We start from the raw sequence: 17,037 nt of genomic DNA on the forward strand, positions 1-17,037 counted from the left end.
ATGGAAAAACAGGGCCTCCGCATACCATATAAAAACCCTCTATTTAAAACCTTTTCTTATGAGGCTATAATTGATATTTTTATTTATAGTCATATTATGGAAATATTTTAAGCAGGTTTTGCGCCCCCTCCTTGCCTGCCCCCCTGACGGGGGCCTTCCTTACCACCCCCTAGCTATGGCCCTGGATAAAGCGCATCCTTCTCTATTATTTTTAAAGTTGTTCAAGAGAGGCATGAGTTGCTGGTGGCGTGTGCTATCTCTTCCAACCTATTGACTTAAGTTTTGATTCACCTTTTTCACAGCTGCTGCACACTGGGTTGACATATTTATGGAGCTATCCACTATGACCTCTTATTCCTGGTCACACACCCTGCTATTCTAGACCCCATGAACATACAATGTATGTGAAATTAATATATTTTGCCCCAACAAGCATCACTTCACACTTGTTTACACTGAATGGGCATTTGCCATTTTGCTACCCATTAATTAATCATTTCAATAGGTCCTTTCAGAGTTCTTCACAATCTCAGGGGCCCCATACTGATCCTACACCTCTCCATTCTGAGAATTGTCCCATTTATTCATACTCTCTGCCCTGTTACATGGCTCTCAAAGTCAACCATTCACAGTTGGACCACGCGTTAAACAGGGATGTGTTATCACCCCAACTATATTATCTTCATTGCCATGATCCGACACATTGCCGAAGGGAAACTCCCCACCGAGGTAGAAATCATATATCAAAGAGACGGAAAGCTTCTTAACCTGAGTAGGCTGAAAGCAAAGAGTAAGGTTATTGCTACTTCCATCATAGAGCTTCAGTATGCTGATGTCAACTTAGTGTTTATCAAACCATCCCAAATATTTTTGCAGAAGCTTACATAAAGCTTGGCCTATCACTCAATATCAAAAAAACAAAGTGTTGCACCAACAAGCACAAAACAACCCCTCTGCAGCACCACAAACCCAACTTAATGGTGTAATGTTGGAAAACGTTGATCACTTTTCCTTCTTGGGCAGTTATCCTTCCCCAAATCTCCTTTGAACTTTTGAATATATGTCTTTTCACCCTTTCACACACATTCAGGTCTTCTATGATTTATGAAACTACTTCTTTATTTTATCTAATAGGCTGAAAAGTTTAAAAAATATATGATCAGATAAAAAGAATGAGAAATACCAAGACAAATTAAGAATGAGCGAGAACTAATCCACAGTACCGTAATTGTATTTTGCTGCAAGAATCTATGTGTTGTTGACAAAATGTGAGAGATGTAAGAAGGGCCTGTATAAGAAATGGAAGAAAGGAGAAATGATAAAGGAAGAGTATACATGAGTAGCCAACAGTTGCAAGGAGAAGGTCAGGCAGGCCAAACCGAAGAATGAACTCAAGCTTTCAAGACAGGCTAAAAATAATACCGTAAATAAGGTTTCTTTGGCTATGTTTGAGGAGGAAGAAGCAAGTAGTAGGTCCCCCGCATGGATAAATGCTCCTGGGTGACAAGACTGGGTAGGCTCCGTTCACACTGCGTGACCCGCCATGGAAACACTTCTTGCAAAGCAATTTGGAGAGGACACATGAGAAGGATGCAACATCCACAAACCCTTTGATCCCAGCCTTGCCTTTGCGAGGCTGGGTCTCATGCCGCCCACCCTGAACAGCTTTGCGAGGCTGGGATCTGAAGGACTGGCTCAGGGAGGGTAGCATGAGCAGCACACCTGCCACCCAAAATGCACCCACGCCACGCCATGGTTAGGTGGATTTGTAGCTGGTTGACTGACGGATCCCAAAGACTGCTTACTAATGGTTAATTATCCTGAAAAAAAGTGACTAGTAAGGCGCTGCAGGGTTCTGTCCTGGGTCCATTGTTGTTAAACATATTTATAAATGACTTAGAGGGGTCAGCAATTTTTTTCAGCAGGGGGCCAGTCCACTGTCCCTCAGACCTTGTGGGGGGTTCAGACTATATTTTTTTGGGGGGGGGAATGAACAAATTCCTGTGCCCCACAAATAACCCAGAGATGCATTTTAAATAAAAGCACACATTCTACTCATATAAAAACACAGATTCCTGGACCATCCCTGGGCCGGATTGAGAAGGCGATTGGGCCGGATCCGGTCCCCGGGCCTTAGTTTGCCTACCCATGATAGATGAACATGAAAGAGCAGTGAAGATTAAAATGTGTGCATACGCCTAATACAAGATGGAACCATGTTTGATGCCTTATTTCTGAGTGTGTATCCTTTTCCACATGTGTGCACAACTGGTATTTAGTCTGCATTCAAATCATTTAAATACCAGTTACTGGGGAATCTGCATAGGAGGGTGCAATTGTGCCCATAACATGCTGCGGGCTTCTTCTAATTATTTTGTTGTTGTTGTTGTTTAGTCGTTTAGTCGTGTCCGACTCTTCGTGACCCCATGGACCATAGCACGTCAGGCACTCCTGTCTTCCACTGCCTCCCGCAGTTTGGTCAGACTCATGTTCGTAGCTTCGAGAACACTGTCCAACCATCTCGTCCTCTGTCGTCCCCGTCTCCTATTGCCCTCAATCTTTCCCAACATCAGGGTCTTTTCCAAGGATTCTTCTCCTCTCATGAGGTGGCCAAAGTATTGGAGCCTCAGCTTCATGATCTTTTTTATTTCATGATATTTTTATTTCATGATTTTTTTTATTAGCATAGCTTTATGGTATAGAACAATTCCCTGCCTTTGCCCCACAAAGGGGAAAAGAAGTGTCAGTAAGCCCTTAAGTACAGCCATGATCTCCTAATGCCCTGAGAAAATTGGAGGTGCAGGGGAGGGAGGTAAAGGGCCTTGTTGGTATAAGAGTTGTTAATAAATCCCGACTTTGCCCTGAACTCTTCATTGTTGTGCTCAAAAATACCCCGTGACAGATGTTAAACTACTCGACCTTTTTGAAGAGGTTGAGCGTAATTTGATGCAGTGTTTAATAATACATACCTGTATGGCAAATTTCTGTGGTTACTCTCTTGAACTTTTTTTCCTTTGGAGGACTGGGGCAACAGCATCAGTGCCCTCCAACATTGCGATTTGGAATAAAAATTGTTTGCCAGCATCTTTGTAGGATGGTGTTCAAAAAACCTCCTCTCTTTCTTCACACACACACACACACAGCCTCTCACATTGGTTGAGTATGAGAAAAAGGAAATAATTTTAAAATATTTGTAGGAACACGTAATTAAAAAAAAGGTGGGTAGGAATGCAAGCTGAATTAATATTTGTCTCCTGTGGCTGTAACGTAAGTTGGAAAAAATACAGCCTTGTTCACAGGAAAAGGAAATGAAATGATTTCATTGCAGTTTCTGAAGATATTGATGTAATTATAAGACACACAAATATTTTCCAGATGAACAGCCAAATGAGTCTATGAAGTTGTTTCACAAAATGTTCAAAGCTTCTAAAATATCATGATGACATTTTTCCCCGGTTCAAAAAGCGCACTGTGTATTTACAAAATGCAAAGCTTTTTCAGCAAGATAATGAGTGCTTGTTACTATAAGCTAAATTAAACAGTTCAAGTGTTACAACAATGCAATTATCTTGGTGCTCCAGACAGAGCTTAGCACAGCCTCTGAAACGCTGGGACAATTATTTGAGACACTTCATGCAATATTCGTTCAGCGGTTCAAATTCAAAACAGACACACACAAGGTGAAGGAGAAAATATGCAATAATACAACCACTCCAGTTCATCCTCTACAAATAATTATTACATTATTTTCCTGGAGACTGCCTCCTGACTTAGTGACCTGTTCCCTACCACTCTGTAATGGAAGTGCTCTAGTCTATAGCACTTATTCAGTCTCTGTGTAATGTGAGGAATCCTGCCAGTTCTAGTCCAGCCTTTAGAGATAGAGACATCCACACCATATATTTCAAGCACATGGTTTCCCCCCAAAGAATCCTGGGAACTATAGTTTGTTAAGGGTGCTGGGGATTGTAGTTCCACTAAGGATTCATTGGGGGGAAGTCACATGATTTAAATGGTGACCTATGGTCACACCCATGGTATGCATTTAAAGCTCATGGCTTCCTTCAACGAAATAATGGCATTAACAGGAGTAAACTTACAGCATTTACATCTAGCTCTACACCTACAATGAGGGGGGAAAGTATTTGACCCCCTGCTAAATTTGCAGGTCTAGTCTTGTCCCTGATATCCTTGGACAGCTCTTTGGTCTTGGTCATGGTGGCTACTTTGGAATCTGCTGGATTGATTGCTTCTATCGACAGGTGTTTGTACAGGTACTGTAACGAGCTGGGATTACAGGTAAGACCTCTCCCTTACAGCAGGGGCTTCTAATCTCAGCTCATTACATACAGTGAAGATACCAGGTAGCCTGACATCTGGCTGGTTGATAGGGGTTCAAATACTTATTTCACTCATTATAATGCACATCAATCTCTGACTTTTGTCTTCTGGGTTTCTGGGGTTTTTCCTGTTGTTATTCTGTCTCTCACATCTACAATAAGCCTACCATTAAAATTATGGACTGGTCATTTCTTCGTCAGAGGGCAAACAGGCAAATTTAGCTGGGAATCAAATACTTCCCCCCCCTCACTGTATGGCAAGCTTAGTTTTGTATAACACCCTTATAAGTAGGTTCACAGAGTGGTTTGTGTAAAAACATTGAAAATGCAAAGTACAATCCATATAACTTACATAACAAACTCTAAAACCAATTATGAAACAATGACACAATGGAGGTATAACAAGCATTAACGTTAACAGGTAAAAACAATTTAAAAGAAGTGGAAAACCAGAAAAGTTTGGTATAAGAATCTGAATGTACTATAGATTTATTGATAGCTTGCCTCACCATTGTTGTCAGCAATAAAAGGCTTGGTGGCTTTCACTGAGTGTTTTGAAGACTTCCTGGCCTCCTCTTTGGAGTTGTTCTTTTCCTCTCAAGATACTCTTCTGGTTGTGTGTGCATGCCTGCATATGCATGAATGTACACATTGGTTCTCAGAGGTTCTTTGTCTTCCTCAGTATCTTCTCAAACAATCTTGGTAGTCGTGTCCGCCATGTGGAACACTCCTGTCAATTGCCAAGGAAATGAACAACTGACTTTTAGAAGACATCTGAAGGCAGCCCTGGATAGGGAGGTTTTTAATGTGTGATGTGTTACTGTAGTTTTATGATTTGTTGGAAGCTGCCCAGAGTGGCTGGGGGAACACAGTCAGATGGGCAGCATATAAATAATAAATTATCATCATCATCCAACAATGCAGTTTTGTTCTAAGCAAGATCAAGATTTTCAGTGTCTTCAATCCATAATTCCATGCTGAATGTACACGGTCATGGAATTATTTAAGTTCTGAAGATGCTCTGATATGCACAAACAGAACCCACTGAAGCAAATTAAAACTACTAAGTGTATTCTGGTACCTTTAATACTAACAGATTTATGATGGAATAAGTTTTTTGTGGACCACAGTCCACTTCATCAGTTCTTTTTCCTGAAACAGACCAGCATGGCTTCCCCTACAGAAATGGAAACAAATGGGTTTTAATTGAAGTGGGGTTTTATTATGTAATTGCCTTATTCGTTTTAACACTGTCTGATACTTGGATTGTTGTATTTATATTCACAGCAAAGTCAGGAATGTACATAGTTTTCCTTTCCAAGCACCTTACTTGATTTCCTGCAATTTACAATCCAAGGCTCATTTAATTTGAGTCAGTGTTTGTTGTTTTATTACAGCAGTGAGAGGCCAGAAGTGTGTTTCCTTACAATTTAAGCTCACACTCATTAGAAAGCTTCATGTTGTTAACACAATGGCAGACCTGTTTTTGACCTGGCATTAGTATTCTATTAACTTACTCACTATATAATGAGGAAATGCAATGCCAAACATGCTCAAATATTGCATATACAGCAATTGGTTTCTAGGCGACATGACTTTTGCACCAAACGGTTGTCTAAAACCATAGAGAAAATGGTTAGCTAAGGATGGTGTAGATTTGGATGGAGCAGAATAAGCAGAGGCTTCATCTGGACAAAACAGAAATACTGTAGCGTGGGTGGGGATTAGTTTCGACTACTGCCATGCATTCTGTGTGGGGCTTCCTTTATGTCTGGTCTTGAGGCTGCAACTAGTGCAGAAGGCTGCAGCCAAAGTGCTGAGGGATCTGCCCAAGCTGCCGTTAGCCAAGTCAGCTTTAAGGTCTTGTTACTTGCATGTAAAAAGCCCAAAACAACTCTGGACCAAGTTACCTGAAACAATAATTTCCCCTCCCGTCTCCAATAACAACATATCCCTGTCAACATTTGATAAGTTTTGTTGTACAAGCCAACTCCTTAACTTAGGGTGAGGAACCTGTGGTGGGACTAAAACCTCCCATCATCCCTGATCTTTGGCCACAGTGTCTGGGGCTCATTGGAGTCCAACAGCACTGGGAGGGCCATAAGTTTCTTATCTGGAGTATATTTTTCGTTTTACTGCTTGTATCCTATGGATTGTGTGAGACTACATTCTAAATGAGAGTGGTTAGCTTGTGACCTTCGAGCATAGCTGCCAAGTTTTCGCTTTTCTCGCGAGGAAGCCTATTCAGCATAAGGGAAAATCCCTGTAAAAAAGGGATAACTTGGCAGCTATGCCTTCGAGACTCCCATCTGCCTCAGTCAACATGGCTGACATATCATCCCTGATCATCAGCCATGCCAACTGCAGCAGAAGGGGATCCAACAACGGCTAGAGGTCACAGGTTAGCTACCCCATAGGAAACCATTGATTTGTCTGTCCTGTCCAGCTGAGACATAAACAGTCCCAATTTGAGCCCAATGCCTTGCCTGTACAAAGCAGGGCTATTTGTTTCTACCTTTTGCATGTGATACTGTGGTGGTTTTTTTAAAAAAACAACAACACAAAATGAGATTTCCAAGAACTGAAGTGGCATAGTAATTTTATTCATTTTATATGAAAAATATAAGTGCTTGCAGTTCTACAAAGGATGAGAAACTGAGTGAGTTCAAAGTGATTTATTTGATTTCCCACATAATCACAGTTATAGTTTTACAACGATAAGGTCTGATACTACTTACAAACAATGCATATTAAAATGAAAGCACTCCTTCCTTCCCAACAGTTACAAAATGGTCTGAAGCCTCCCATAACAGAAGCTTTTCATGAGCATGATGTTTCTTGAGGTCTTTTAACAGTCTGCATTCAAGACCTAATTCCAACAGTTTAATACAACGCAAGGCTGGGATTAAAGTTCCTAGCAGGAGACAGGTACTGTATGCAACCTGAAAGTAACTGCAGACTGATATTAATACTAATTTACACACTATGTACAATTTAGAGAATTAGCTATTCTCCCTACTTGGTCCTGCTTCGCTATCCTTTCCCTCCCTCAAAATTTTATCTTATTATTGGTCAAGTTTTTTCTTTAACTATATACACAATTACTCATTTTTTGCAGGCAAGATGTGATGATATTTTACAACGGAAACAGCAAAATGCATGCTTAACTGCAGTAAACACACAGCTTTATATGGAACAGCAAGTCAACATGTAGAGAGTCATTGTTTAAATAGCTGCTGACTGTCTTTCAGCTCATTTTAAAATCAAGAAACAAGAGGCTTCTGCTGCATGCAGTGCTTGATGGGGAAATCATTCTACAATGTTATGCTTGAAGACTTCTTTTTAGCAATACAAGACGTACATTATATTAGGATTACTTTTTTTTTTACATTGTTGTACATTTCATTCTTAACTTAAAAGGATTAAAACAAATACATATTTGACGTTGTCCCAGAAAAGATATTTTTGCAAGGTTATTTAGTTTTTCTTTTAACTTCAAATTGTTGCTTTTATCTAGCCATACTATTCATGGGAAGAAAGACACATGGTTCAATAGTGTTTTGTATGGATTTTAATCAATACGGAAAAACGAAGAAAAGCTTTCCGGTAACTACTTTCCCCCTGCTGCATGCTATAAAATTTATTTCCTCTAACTGCACATAGAAGCTAATGATGATTGCTGTCATTTTCCCAATCTAAGAGAAACGGTTCTGTACTCTTGGTCTATAAAAGGGATTCTTGCACCTTAGATAGCTCCTCTAAAAAGCAGTGAAGTTTTGAGAAGTAATGCTGGTTACAGGATGTTCTTATCGAAAATACTTATTCCCCCCGAAAATACTCATTCCCCCCGAATGAACCTCCTTAGGTATTCATGGAGCGTTGAGATTCATGCACTTATGTTTCTAACACATTCACTCTACTTATATGTTCCATATGCATATGGCAAGAAAATGAAATAAATAATAATATATAACCTTCATTTTACGGAATTCATATGAATCATATAAGGATGTTTGTGTGTATGTGAACTTAAAACAAGCAACAGTATGGGAGCTTAAAACCTTTCATGGGGTTCCCTAGGACATCCAAATTGTATAAATAGATGGGCAACACTAAAGTACTTTTGTGTGTGGCCAATATTAATCTGTCAAATGCAAAGCCATGTGATTGTCCAGTGAATGTGTTTTTGAGTCTGGTTCATGCAGAATATTCAATGAGCGATAACACGGGGAAAGTATCCCACCAGCTACTTATCTTTTCTGGAACAACTTATAAATTACAGTTAGACTCTACAATTGGTACAAAGGTCTGAAGAAAAGTCTACATATTTAAATATGTCATTACTTTACTTCAACTAATATAAACAGTAACACTGATATATTTTGCAAATATACAATATGTAGAGTGTAGCTTTAATACTATTAACATTAGATGACATGCAGACAGTTCTATTATCCCTCATAAGGACAAACAATGCTTAAACTGCAAGGAACAAAGAGCCTCAGGGGGCTGAGATGAACCCTCTTCAGTAATCTGCCTGGATGACCATCAAATTGACTTTTATTACTTTCATTTCATATGTACTTAATTTATAGGGGGAAAACAAAACAGGAAGTATTGCAAGCGTAGAAAATAACAGACGAATTTAAACAGCAGACTAAACTCTAGGTGGTTGTTTTTGCTGAGTGGAAGTTAACAGAAGTAATTGGTTTTTAGTTTTGCTGGTAATCATGATATAATCCATAGCAGGAAGGAGAGGGAGAGAAAAAAACAAAACAAACTGGAGACATCGGGGATCACCAATACATAAAGAGTCATCTTCACATATCACTTCTACATCCCGAAGCAACACCGTTTTTGTGTTTTTTTGTTTTACCCATCTCTCACTGGAACTTTTCCTTCCTCTTCTTTTAAACCACATTCACAATTCTGCTGGTGTAGTTCTGCAGTTCCTTTTGTTTCTGCCAGTTAGATGTACAGTCCTTGTGACTGGGGTGGCTCAAAATGCTGAAACTACAAAGTATTCTCCATGTATGATTTCTTTCTTTTTTTAAAATTTTAAAAAAATAGGATTTAGGGGGTACAAAAAAAATCGCATACAGATTTGCGAATGACTCGTTACAACACATAAGCAACAACAGCACAGTTGGCTCTTACGAGATGTCTTGCGACTTAACTGGACCATGACAGTTCGAGCAAAGACTCAGCCTGCTGAGTGCTGGGTAAACTAACAAATGTGATGAAGAAATGGTAGGAGAGTCCTGCTGCCAGCACATGGCTACATGGAATTACAGTTATAAAAAAATCTGTACTAAAATAAGCCTTCAAGTTTCAGATCACTTTCATATGGAAAGGCAAGCCTGAACCGCAGTCTATTTTAACAGAGATAAACTGAGTAAGTTATGGTAAAGTGGCAATGTGTCTGGAAAGGGATGGATGCTTCTTGTTTTAAGGTCTGAGATGAACGTTTATGCCGTGTACGCAAGTACCCTCCATTTAAATCTTCATGTGAGTTTATTAAAACATATATGAATATAAAAGGAGAACTATGGATTGTGTAAGTTCACAGTTATCACAGCCTTTAAAGTGTCTAAGAATCTGAGTAACCAAAATGTAGAGACAGCCCTTAACAAAGGTGGTCTCATGTTGCTACTGTATAGTTACTGCATCTTAACTAGTTTGCTTACCTGAAATAGTAGAACAGTTATAATACTGATTAAGTATATTATCTTGTTAATAAAATAAGGATTTGTACAAAGCAATATTTGACTACAACAGCTAAATGCTATGTTACTTGGCACACTTTGCAATGATTGCTTAGAGATATTTTTCAAAGTCCAGAGAACTTTTAATGAGAACACTGAAATGCCTGGAATTTGTTCCTAGTTTTTTGGTCTACACTTTCTATTACGCTGTTCAACTACTGTACTGCCCTTCTATCAGTAAATGGAATTCCTGGTAAAGTATATATTGCTAGCTTTGTGGACTGCAAAAGTTTTGTTGTAAGCATAAATGTTAACTATACAGTATATATATATATGTATGTATATATTTATATATTTATATTATATAAAGTTTACTTACGTACTTTCATCAACCATATGAGGTCTACTTTTTGCCCATTGACAATTAAGGAGCAAGAATGCAACACTTGGTTCTATTTCTTATATTTTTTTCCTTTTATTTTGAGGTTAGGTTTTCATTATGCATTAAAAATTGTCATGGGGTGTGTGAAACAAAAGGTAGCATAAATGTTTTCAGCAAGCAGCATATTTTCAAGGCTACTGGAGAAAAGGAGAGAGATCACCACTGAGTTCAGTTGTGAGACCAGCACTGATCAAGCTAATGTGAGTTGTTCTATTGAATCCTTAAGGCAAAGGAGTCAATTAAGTTGTTTCTGGCTTGTGTTTCATTTTTATTTATTTATTATATAAAAAAAACACCATTCCAGTTTTATAGGCTGCTTCTGCTTCCTGTAAGTGCCTGTCTAGAGCTACAATTACTGGCAGAGGAGTTTGGTTCTAGACTATTGTGCTGATGCCGCTATGTTTGGGCTTAGTGCTGGCTGAACTAGAAGGGGGCACCGGCTGGCCGTGGTGATGTGGCGCGTGGGAAGAGTGTACGGGGTGAGGAGTGGGTAATGGAGGATGGGGGGCATGAGAATGTTGCGAGTGGGAATGTGGCATGTAAGAATGCTGCGAATGCGCTACATGCTGCGAATGCGGCACGTGGTGGTACTGGTGTGGGTGCTGGATATGCTGGGGTGGGTGGTAGTGGTGGTGGTGATGGTACGGAGGTGGGTTCTGCATGTGGCAGTACTGAGAATGGTGGGTGTGCACTTGTGCCTGGGTCTGCCCCTCCGCTGGCCCCGCGTGGTGCAGGGCGGAAGAAGAGTGCTGCGAATGCTGCTGATGTGAAAGTATAGGAGGGTGAGGTGGGTGCTGTGACGGGCCAGTTGCTAGGTGGCCTTGGGAAGGCTTTCCCCTTTTACTACCAAATAAGGACCCTAGTAGTGAGGAAGAATTAGGCATAGTCTGGTGGTGAGGGCGAGATGGACACTCTCGGGTTGATGTAGCTCTTCGGCGCATATGAGGACTGCTAATGATGGACCCCTAAAAAGAAATTAATAGAAATGAAAATTAAAAAAACCTTAAAATATGTGTAAAAGAAAAAAAAGTTCACAGCGACCATCATGTTTTCCTTGAAAGCTCATAGGGATAAACTGCTGTATGACCTATAGGAGATATGTCTGTCTGTCTGCAAATTTCTTCCTTTAAGGTACAGGTGAGGTGATGCTAGATATGACCCAATTATAGAAAGTAGTGATTTTTCTTTTTTTTAAAAAAATGAAAATATTGACCAATAAAAAGTAATCACTAATCAGTGATTAAAACCTTTTGATCTGATTTTAAATCTACATTTTTTCTTATTAAGATATTATAGTCATGTGATTTATTTCTCCCTTCAAGAACAAATATATACATGTATACAGTTACAATGAATTAAACTGAAATAACTAGCACACTGTTAACATTCAGATTTCATGCTGCATACTCCTCTAACATTAACTTTAAAGTAGACTGCTTCTATTTTGAGATGTAGAAAGTAAGTGTGCTATCACTAATAGCGTTAGACTGAGACTATGCTTGTTTCTCTTTATCAGTAGGTTTTGTGCTTTGTTCCCACATCTCCTGACCTGTGGCCCAGTATTTCCTGCTATTTAGCCGTTGACTATCTAGTTAGTCTGTGGACACTTTATTTTCTTTATGGACAGCTATAGGGACATAGCAAAGGTGAGGCATCGTGTGCTATATGTAGACTGTAGTCTACCTAATTGAAACACACACAGACATCACACACACACATACGTGCGTACAAACACGCACACACACACACCTGCAGGTTGAATTCAAAGACATGAACAGTATATAAATGGTTTGAAGATGAATGAAATCTCATGAAATCCACATTGAATTCATCCGTCTTATTTGTTTTCTTTCCCCATGCCCTATCTATGCAATTCCATGGTGTCACGACTGCATACATTTCGCAATTTAACTCGAAAAATAAGCAATGTGAATGGCTGAGCATGACGTCAGTAGCTAAGTTAAATATCAAACAGCACCAACGGTGTACTGTGTAACAAATAACCACTGGGCCTTTAAGCAGGGACCAGACTGAAATGGTGGCAAGAGGGCACATCATATTCATTTAACCATGCTTGCAGGAACAGAAGGGGACAAGGTTAGCTGAAATAATAATAATAATAATAATAATAATAATAATAATAATAATAATAATAATGGTACTTGATCTAAAAACAAGCCAGAAGTAGTAGTAGTGTTGCTGTTTTTTTTTAAAATAAATAAATAAATAAAAATCTAAAAAATACGAAGTGAGTAGCCTTGGCATGCATTTTTATTTGAGGCAGGCAGGTTGTATGTTAGAAGAAAAAGAGCAAAAAATGTATATAAAAGAAAGGTTTGAAATGCACATCACATCCAGCTAGACATCAGTAACTTCCTACTTACTTCCATATTGCTGTCTAGCGATCCTGCACTGCTGCGACGCCCACGCTTGCCTGCCCAGGACATGCAATACCATAGATTAGAGACTGAGACAAGACCTGGGTGATCAACAGCCGCCTTCGCTGATGGCTTGTAGGAACCTCTAGTGGGGTCTGGAGATTAACTTTGCATGTTGTGATAGGACAGGAACTGAAACTATACTAGTAAACATTTAAAGCACAATCCTGTACATGATTACTCAGAAGAAAGTCCCCACTCTGTTTGGCGGAGCTTGCTCTTAAGTAAGTGTGCTTAGGATTCTAGCCTTAGGATGCAATTCACATCCCACTGACGTCAGAGGGGAAACTCCCAATGGATGGAACCATTGAAATTTAAAGTTTCTCGTTTAATTACGTGTCTTTCTCAACTGTAGTTTATGGGGGAATGCCTGTGCCTCGGAATCCTTAATGCACTCAGTAGGTGATATACTGTACAATAGTTGTATTATAATGGCCTTCAATGGGTCAGATTTTAACAACTGTTTTTATATGTATCAAGTATTTCTTAAATACCATTTAAAAATATTTCAGGCACTGTTGCAGTGCAGTCCTAAGAGTGCTTATTCAGAAGTTGCACTGAGTTAAACTATTGCAGTCTTAACGTCTCCAAGGATGGGATAGGCATTTTGTCCGCATTTCAAAGTTTTAGTACTTGAAATTATAATTATTAAGATACAATAGTGGATTTCATATAACATTCTTCCATGGTAAAACTAAACTTAATTTTATGTAGAAAATTTAAACTGCAGTGCCATACTTATGGTGAGATTGTGTTTGTCAACTGTGCAGTGCTTACACATTTAAGATATAGCCACAATTGCCTACTGTTTATGGCTTTGGGTCTTGTTTTTATAAACATGTGTGCTCAGATCAGACGCTGGCCCCTAACTTGGTGATTCATATTCCTAAATAACTTATTTTGGCATCAAAATGGCAGCATGACTGGCCAAAGACAGAACAAAGTACTCTGATTTTGAAAACTTACTACTGATGCACCTTTTGAGAATGTACACTGAAATAAAAGTAAATATGGTTGGTATGTTTGTTTAATACTAACTTATGTACTAAGCAAGTATAAAAGTTTTCTGTTCTATTAACAAGCCATGTAAGAATGTCGGAGCATCAATGCTGGATCAGGCCAAAGGCCCATATAGTCCATCATCCGTTTTTCAGTGGCCAACCAGATGCCTACTGAATGAAGCCTACAAGCAAGACCTGAGTACATTCTGTTTCCAACAAAGCATGGCCAAGCATGGCTAGCAGCCATTGTTAGCCTTACATGAACATGTCTAATCTGTTTAAAGACATCCACGCCAGGTACCATCATTACATTTTGTGGGAGAGAATTCCATGTAACTATGTGTAAAGCAGTACTTTCTTTTGTCTGAATTTTCCAACATTCAGCTTTGTTGGATGGCCCCAATTTCCAGTAGTGTGAGAGAAGCCTACCCACTCAATGCATAATTTAATACAGCTCTATCATGTGCCCTCTTTCCTTGCCTTTTCAACAGTAAGCCCAAATGTTGTAACTTTTCTCCTCAGGCAAGTTGCTCCAACCCTTTGATCATTTTGGGCTCCAGAGCAGTCCAGATAAAATAAAGTAGCTCCAGAGTAAATTAATCATAATGTTAGTAACTAGAGTTTAATGATGAAACCCATTTCTTAATGGAGACTTGAGTTCTTTACATATTTCCAAGGTATGAAGGGTTTCTTAGTTTCCTCACAAAAGCCACACAATTCCCTCAATGCCCTAACAATATGATAAGCTCTCTTTTTCCACGGTGAAATAAACAACACAGCTTCATGACAGCAACTTTTTTCTATAGTCCCTTTCGTATCAGGTTTTGTAGAGTTGCTTGCCTTTTCTAAGTGCTTAACACATTTTATGGGAGTAATATTTTCCAAACTACACTTAAAGGGTGGGACACGGGTGGCGCTGTGGGTTAAACCACAGAGCCTAGGGCTTGCCAATCAGAAGGTCGGTAGTTCGAATCCCCGCGACGGGGTGAGCTCCCGTTGCTCGGTCCCAGCTCCTGCCAACCTAGCATTTCGAAAGCACCTCAAAGTGCAAGTAGGTAAGTAGGTACCGCTACAGCGGGAAGGTAAACGGCGTTTCCGTGCGCTGCTCTGGTTTGCCTAGAAGCTGTATGCCGGCTCCCTCGGCCAATAGAGCGAGATGAGCGTCTTAGGGTCTCCACTATGGATATGTGTAGGGTTTACTCCTTAGCCCTTTCTTCTATTGAAGATATCCCGTAAGGCAGCAGAATTTTCCTTCTCCTTCTAGATCAGGCACCCCCAAACTTCGGCCCTCCAGATGTTTTGGACTACAATTCCCATCATCCCTGACCACTGGTCCTGTTAGCTAGGGATCATGGGAGTTGTAGGCCAAAACATCTGGAGGGCCGTAGGGGATGCCTGTTCTAGATAGGCTACCTTCCCAAGTTGACGAGCCCCAGCTGCCCATCACTTCTACTACTGTATTTGGGTCTGAGGTTTCATTGGTTAGGTGTGTTACTTTCATACTTTTAATTGGTGATAACTAGATACAGATAAACAAATCTGCTATATCTACAATGAAGGTTTTTTCGGTGGCAGTGTCCCAGTTTTGGAATATCTGTCTAATAAGATGTGCTTGGTGTCTACTTTACAAGCTTTTAGATGCCAGCTTAATAAATGATTATTTATGCAGACATTTTAAGATGTATATAATGCCCCAATTTCTTTTTTATTTTAGATTTGTCTTTTATTGATGTTGTTTTATTTTATTATGACAGGCATATGTTCCCCGTCATACTTGCAGTGAAGAGCAGTAAAAATGTTTTAAATAAGTAAATAAATAATTTTACACTTCTGATCACATCTATAGCTTCCTGAAGCAGGGCCTTCTCTGGTGTGGCACTGCAATTGTGGAATGACATTGCCTTGAGAAGACAACCTGGATACATATTTTCCAAATTTCAGGAAATTAGTACAATCTTCATATAACCTGAGTATAAGGAAGGGACCACAATGTTTGAAGGCTTTAATTTAAGCAACTGTATCTCATCATCTTAAACTACATCTTGTCATCTTAAAATGCTCAGACTCACATGAGGTAAGTTTCTGACTCAAAATCAATCCTACTCTTAAAACACCATCTGGTGATGTATCTGGCAAATTTCTGAATCTTTCACAACTATCCCTTGAATCTCTCCCCCAACTATGCAGGTGGGAAAAAATGATGCTTAAGATGGTAATTGCAGTCATATTTCCAAAGCAATCCAAACCCTGACTCAAGTTTTTCTCTAACATCATGCAGCAAATGGCTGGTCAGTTACCAAGGGCCTTTTCTGGAGGTCACAGTACAAATTGCAAATATGCACTTCAGCTTACAGATATTTCATTTGGACCTATTTATTCTTTATCACACAATGAAACAACTTGTGGAAGTTGTCTGGGCTGCATGAGACACAAACAAGTAAACCTGACTTTGTCAAACTGAACAAGCAGCCTTTAAAAGCTAGCCATTTATTATTTTAAATAAATTATACTTTAATAAATTGGAGAAGTGTTAAAGGACGTATTTAATGCTGGAGACCTGGAAAACCTAATTCAGGTGGTGAGAAGGGCTTAAAAAATCCAACGTGCAGGGTAGAGAGAGTCCTTCATATGTTGTTGGACTACAACTCCCATCAGCCCCAGCTAGTACCACCAATGGTCAGGAGTTATGAGTGTTGTAGTGCAGAAACGTGTAGAGCAGGCACCCCCAAACTGCGGCCCTCCAGATGTTTTGGCCTACAACTCCCATGATCCCTAGCTAACAGGACCAGTGGTCAGGGATGATGGGAATTGTAGTCCAAAACATCTGGAGGGCCGGAGTTTGGGGGTGCCTGGTGTAGAGGGTCACAGGTTCCCTGGTCCTGAACTAAAAGATGCTTTGCCTTAACATTTTTGACATCTTTTTCTTTTAAAAAGACAAACATTAAATATCCAAGTTTTACATGCATCATAGTATCCAAAAACATTATTACATATTTACATAATCTCTGAAATAAAAATTATAAAGCAGTTGTAACCACTGTTTGAGTGGTAAAATTAAGTTATAATTTTTTCGAAAAAAACACACCTTTTGAAAAAAGCATGTTTCTACTT

The 17,037-nt window shown here is 39.4% G+C and overlaps 1 protein-coding gene across 11 annotated transcripts in view; it reads right to left on the minus strand.

The window, feature by feature from the left end:
- Positions 1-7,000: 7,000 nt before the first annotated feature.
- The window catches only part of IQSEC1 (IQ motif and Sec7 domain ArfGEF 1), a 321,439-nt gene continuing 311,402 nt past the window's right edge, over positions 7,001-17,037 (minus strand). For 7 of the 11 annotated variants that reach the window (XM_060271459.2, XM_035106282.3, XM_035106281.3 and 4 more), the window contains 2 exons: positions 12,872-12,921; positions 7,001-11,452 (listed from right to left, as the gene is read on the minus strand). In XM_060271459.2, coding sequence (XP_060127442.1) covers positions 10,862-11,452; positions 12,872-12,921 — 641 coding nt within the window. In that variant the 3' untranslated portion in view covers positions 7,001-10,861. The remainder of the gene's footprint in view (positions 11,453-12,871; positions 12,922-17,037) is intronic. The other 4 variants (XM_088663254.1, XM_035106289.3, XM_035106288.3 and 1 more) reach the window with 3 other exon arrangements.

Source organism: Zootoca vivipara, chromosome 2 (assembly GCF_965207765.1).
Source record: "Zootoca vivipara chromosome 2, rZooViv2.hap1.1, whole genome shotgun sequence".
In the NCBI taxonomy this organism is placed as follows: domain Eukaryota; kingdom Metazoa; phylum Chordata; class Lepidosauria; order Squamata; family Lacertidae; genus Zootoca; species Zootoca vivipara.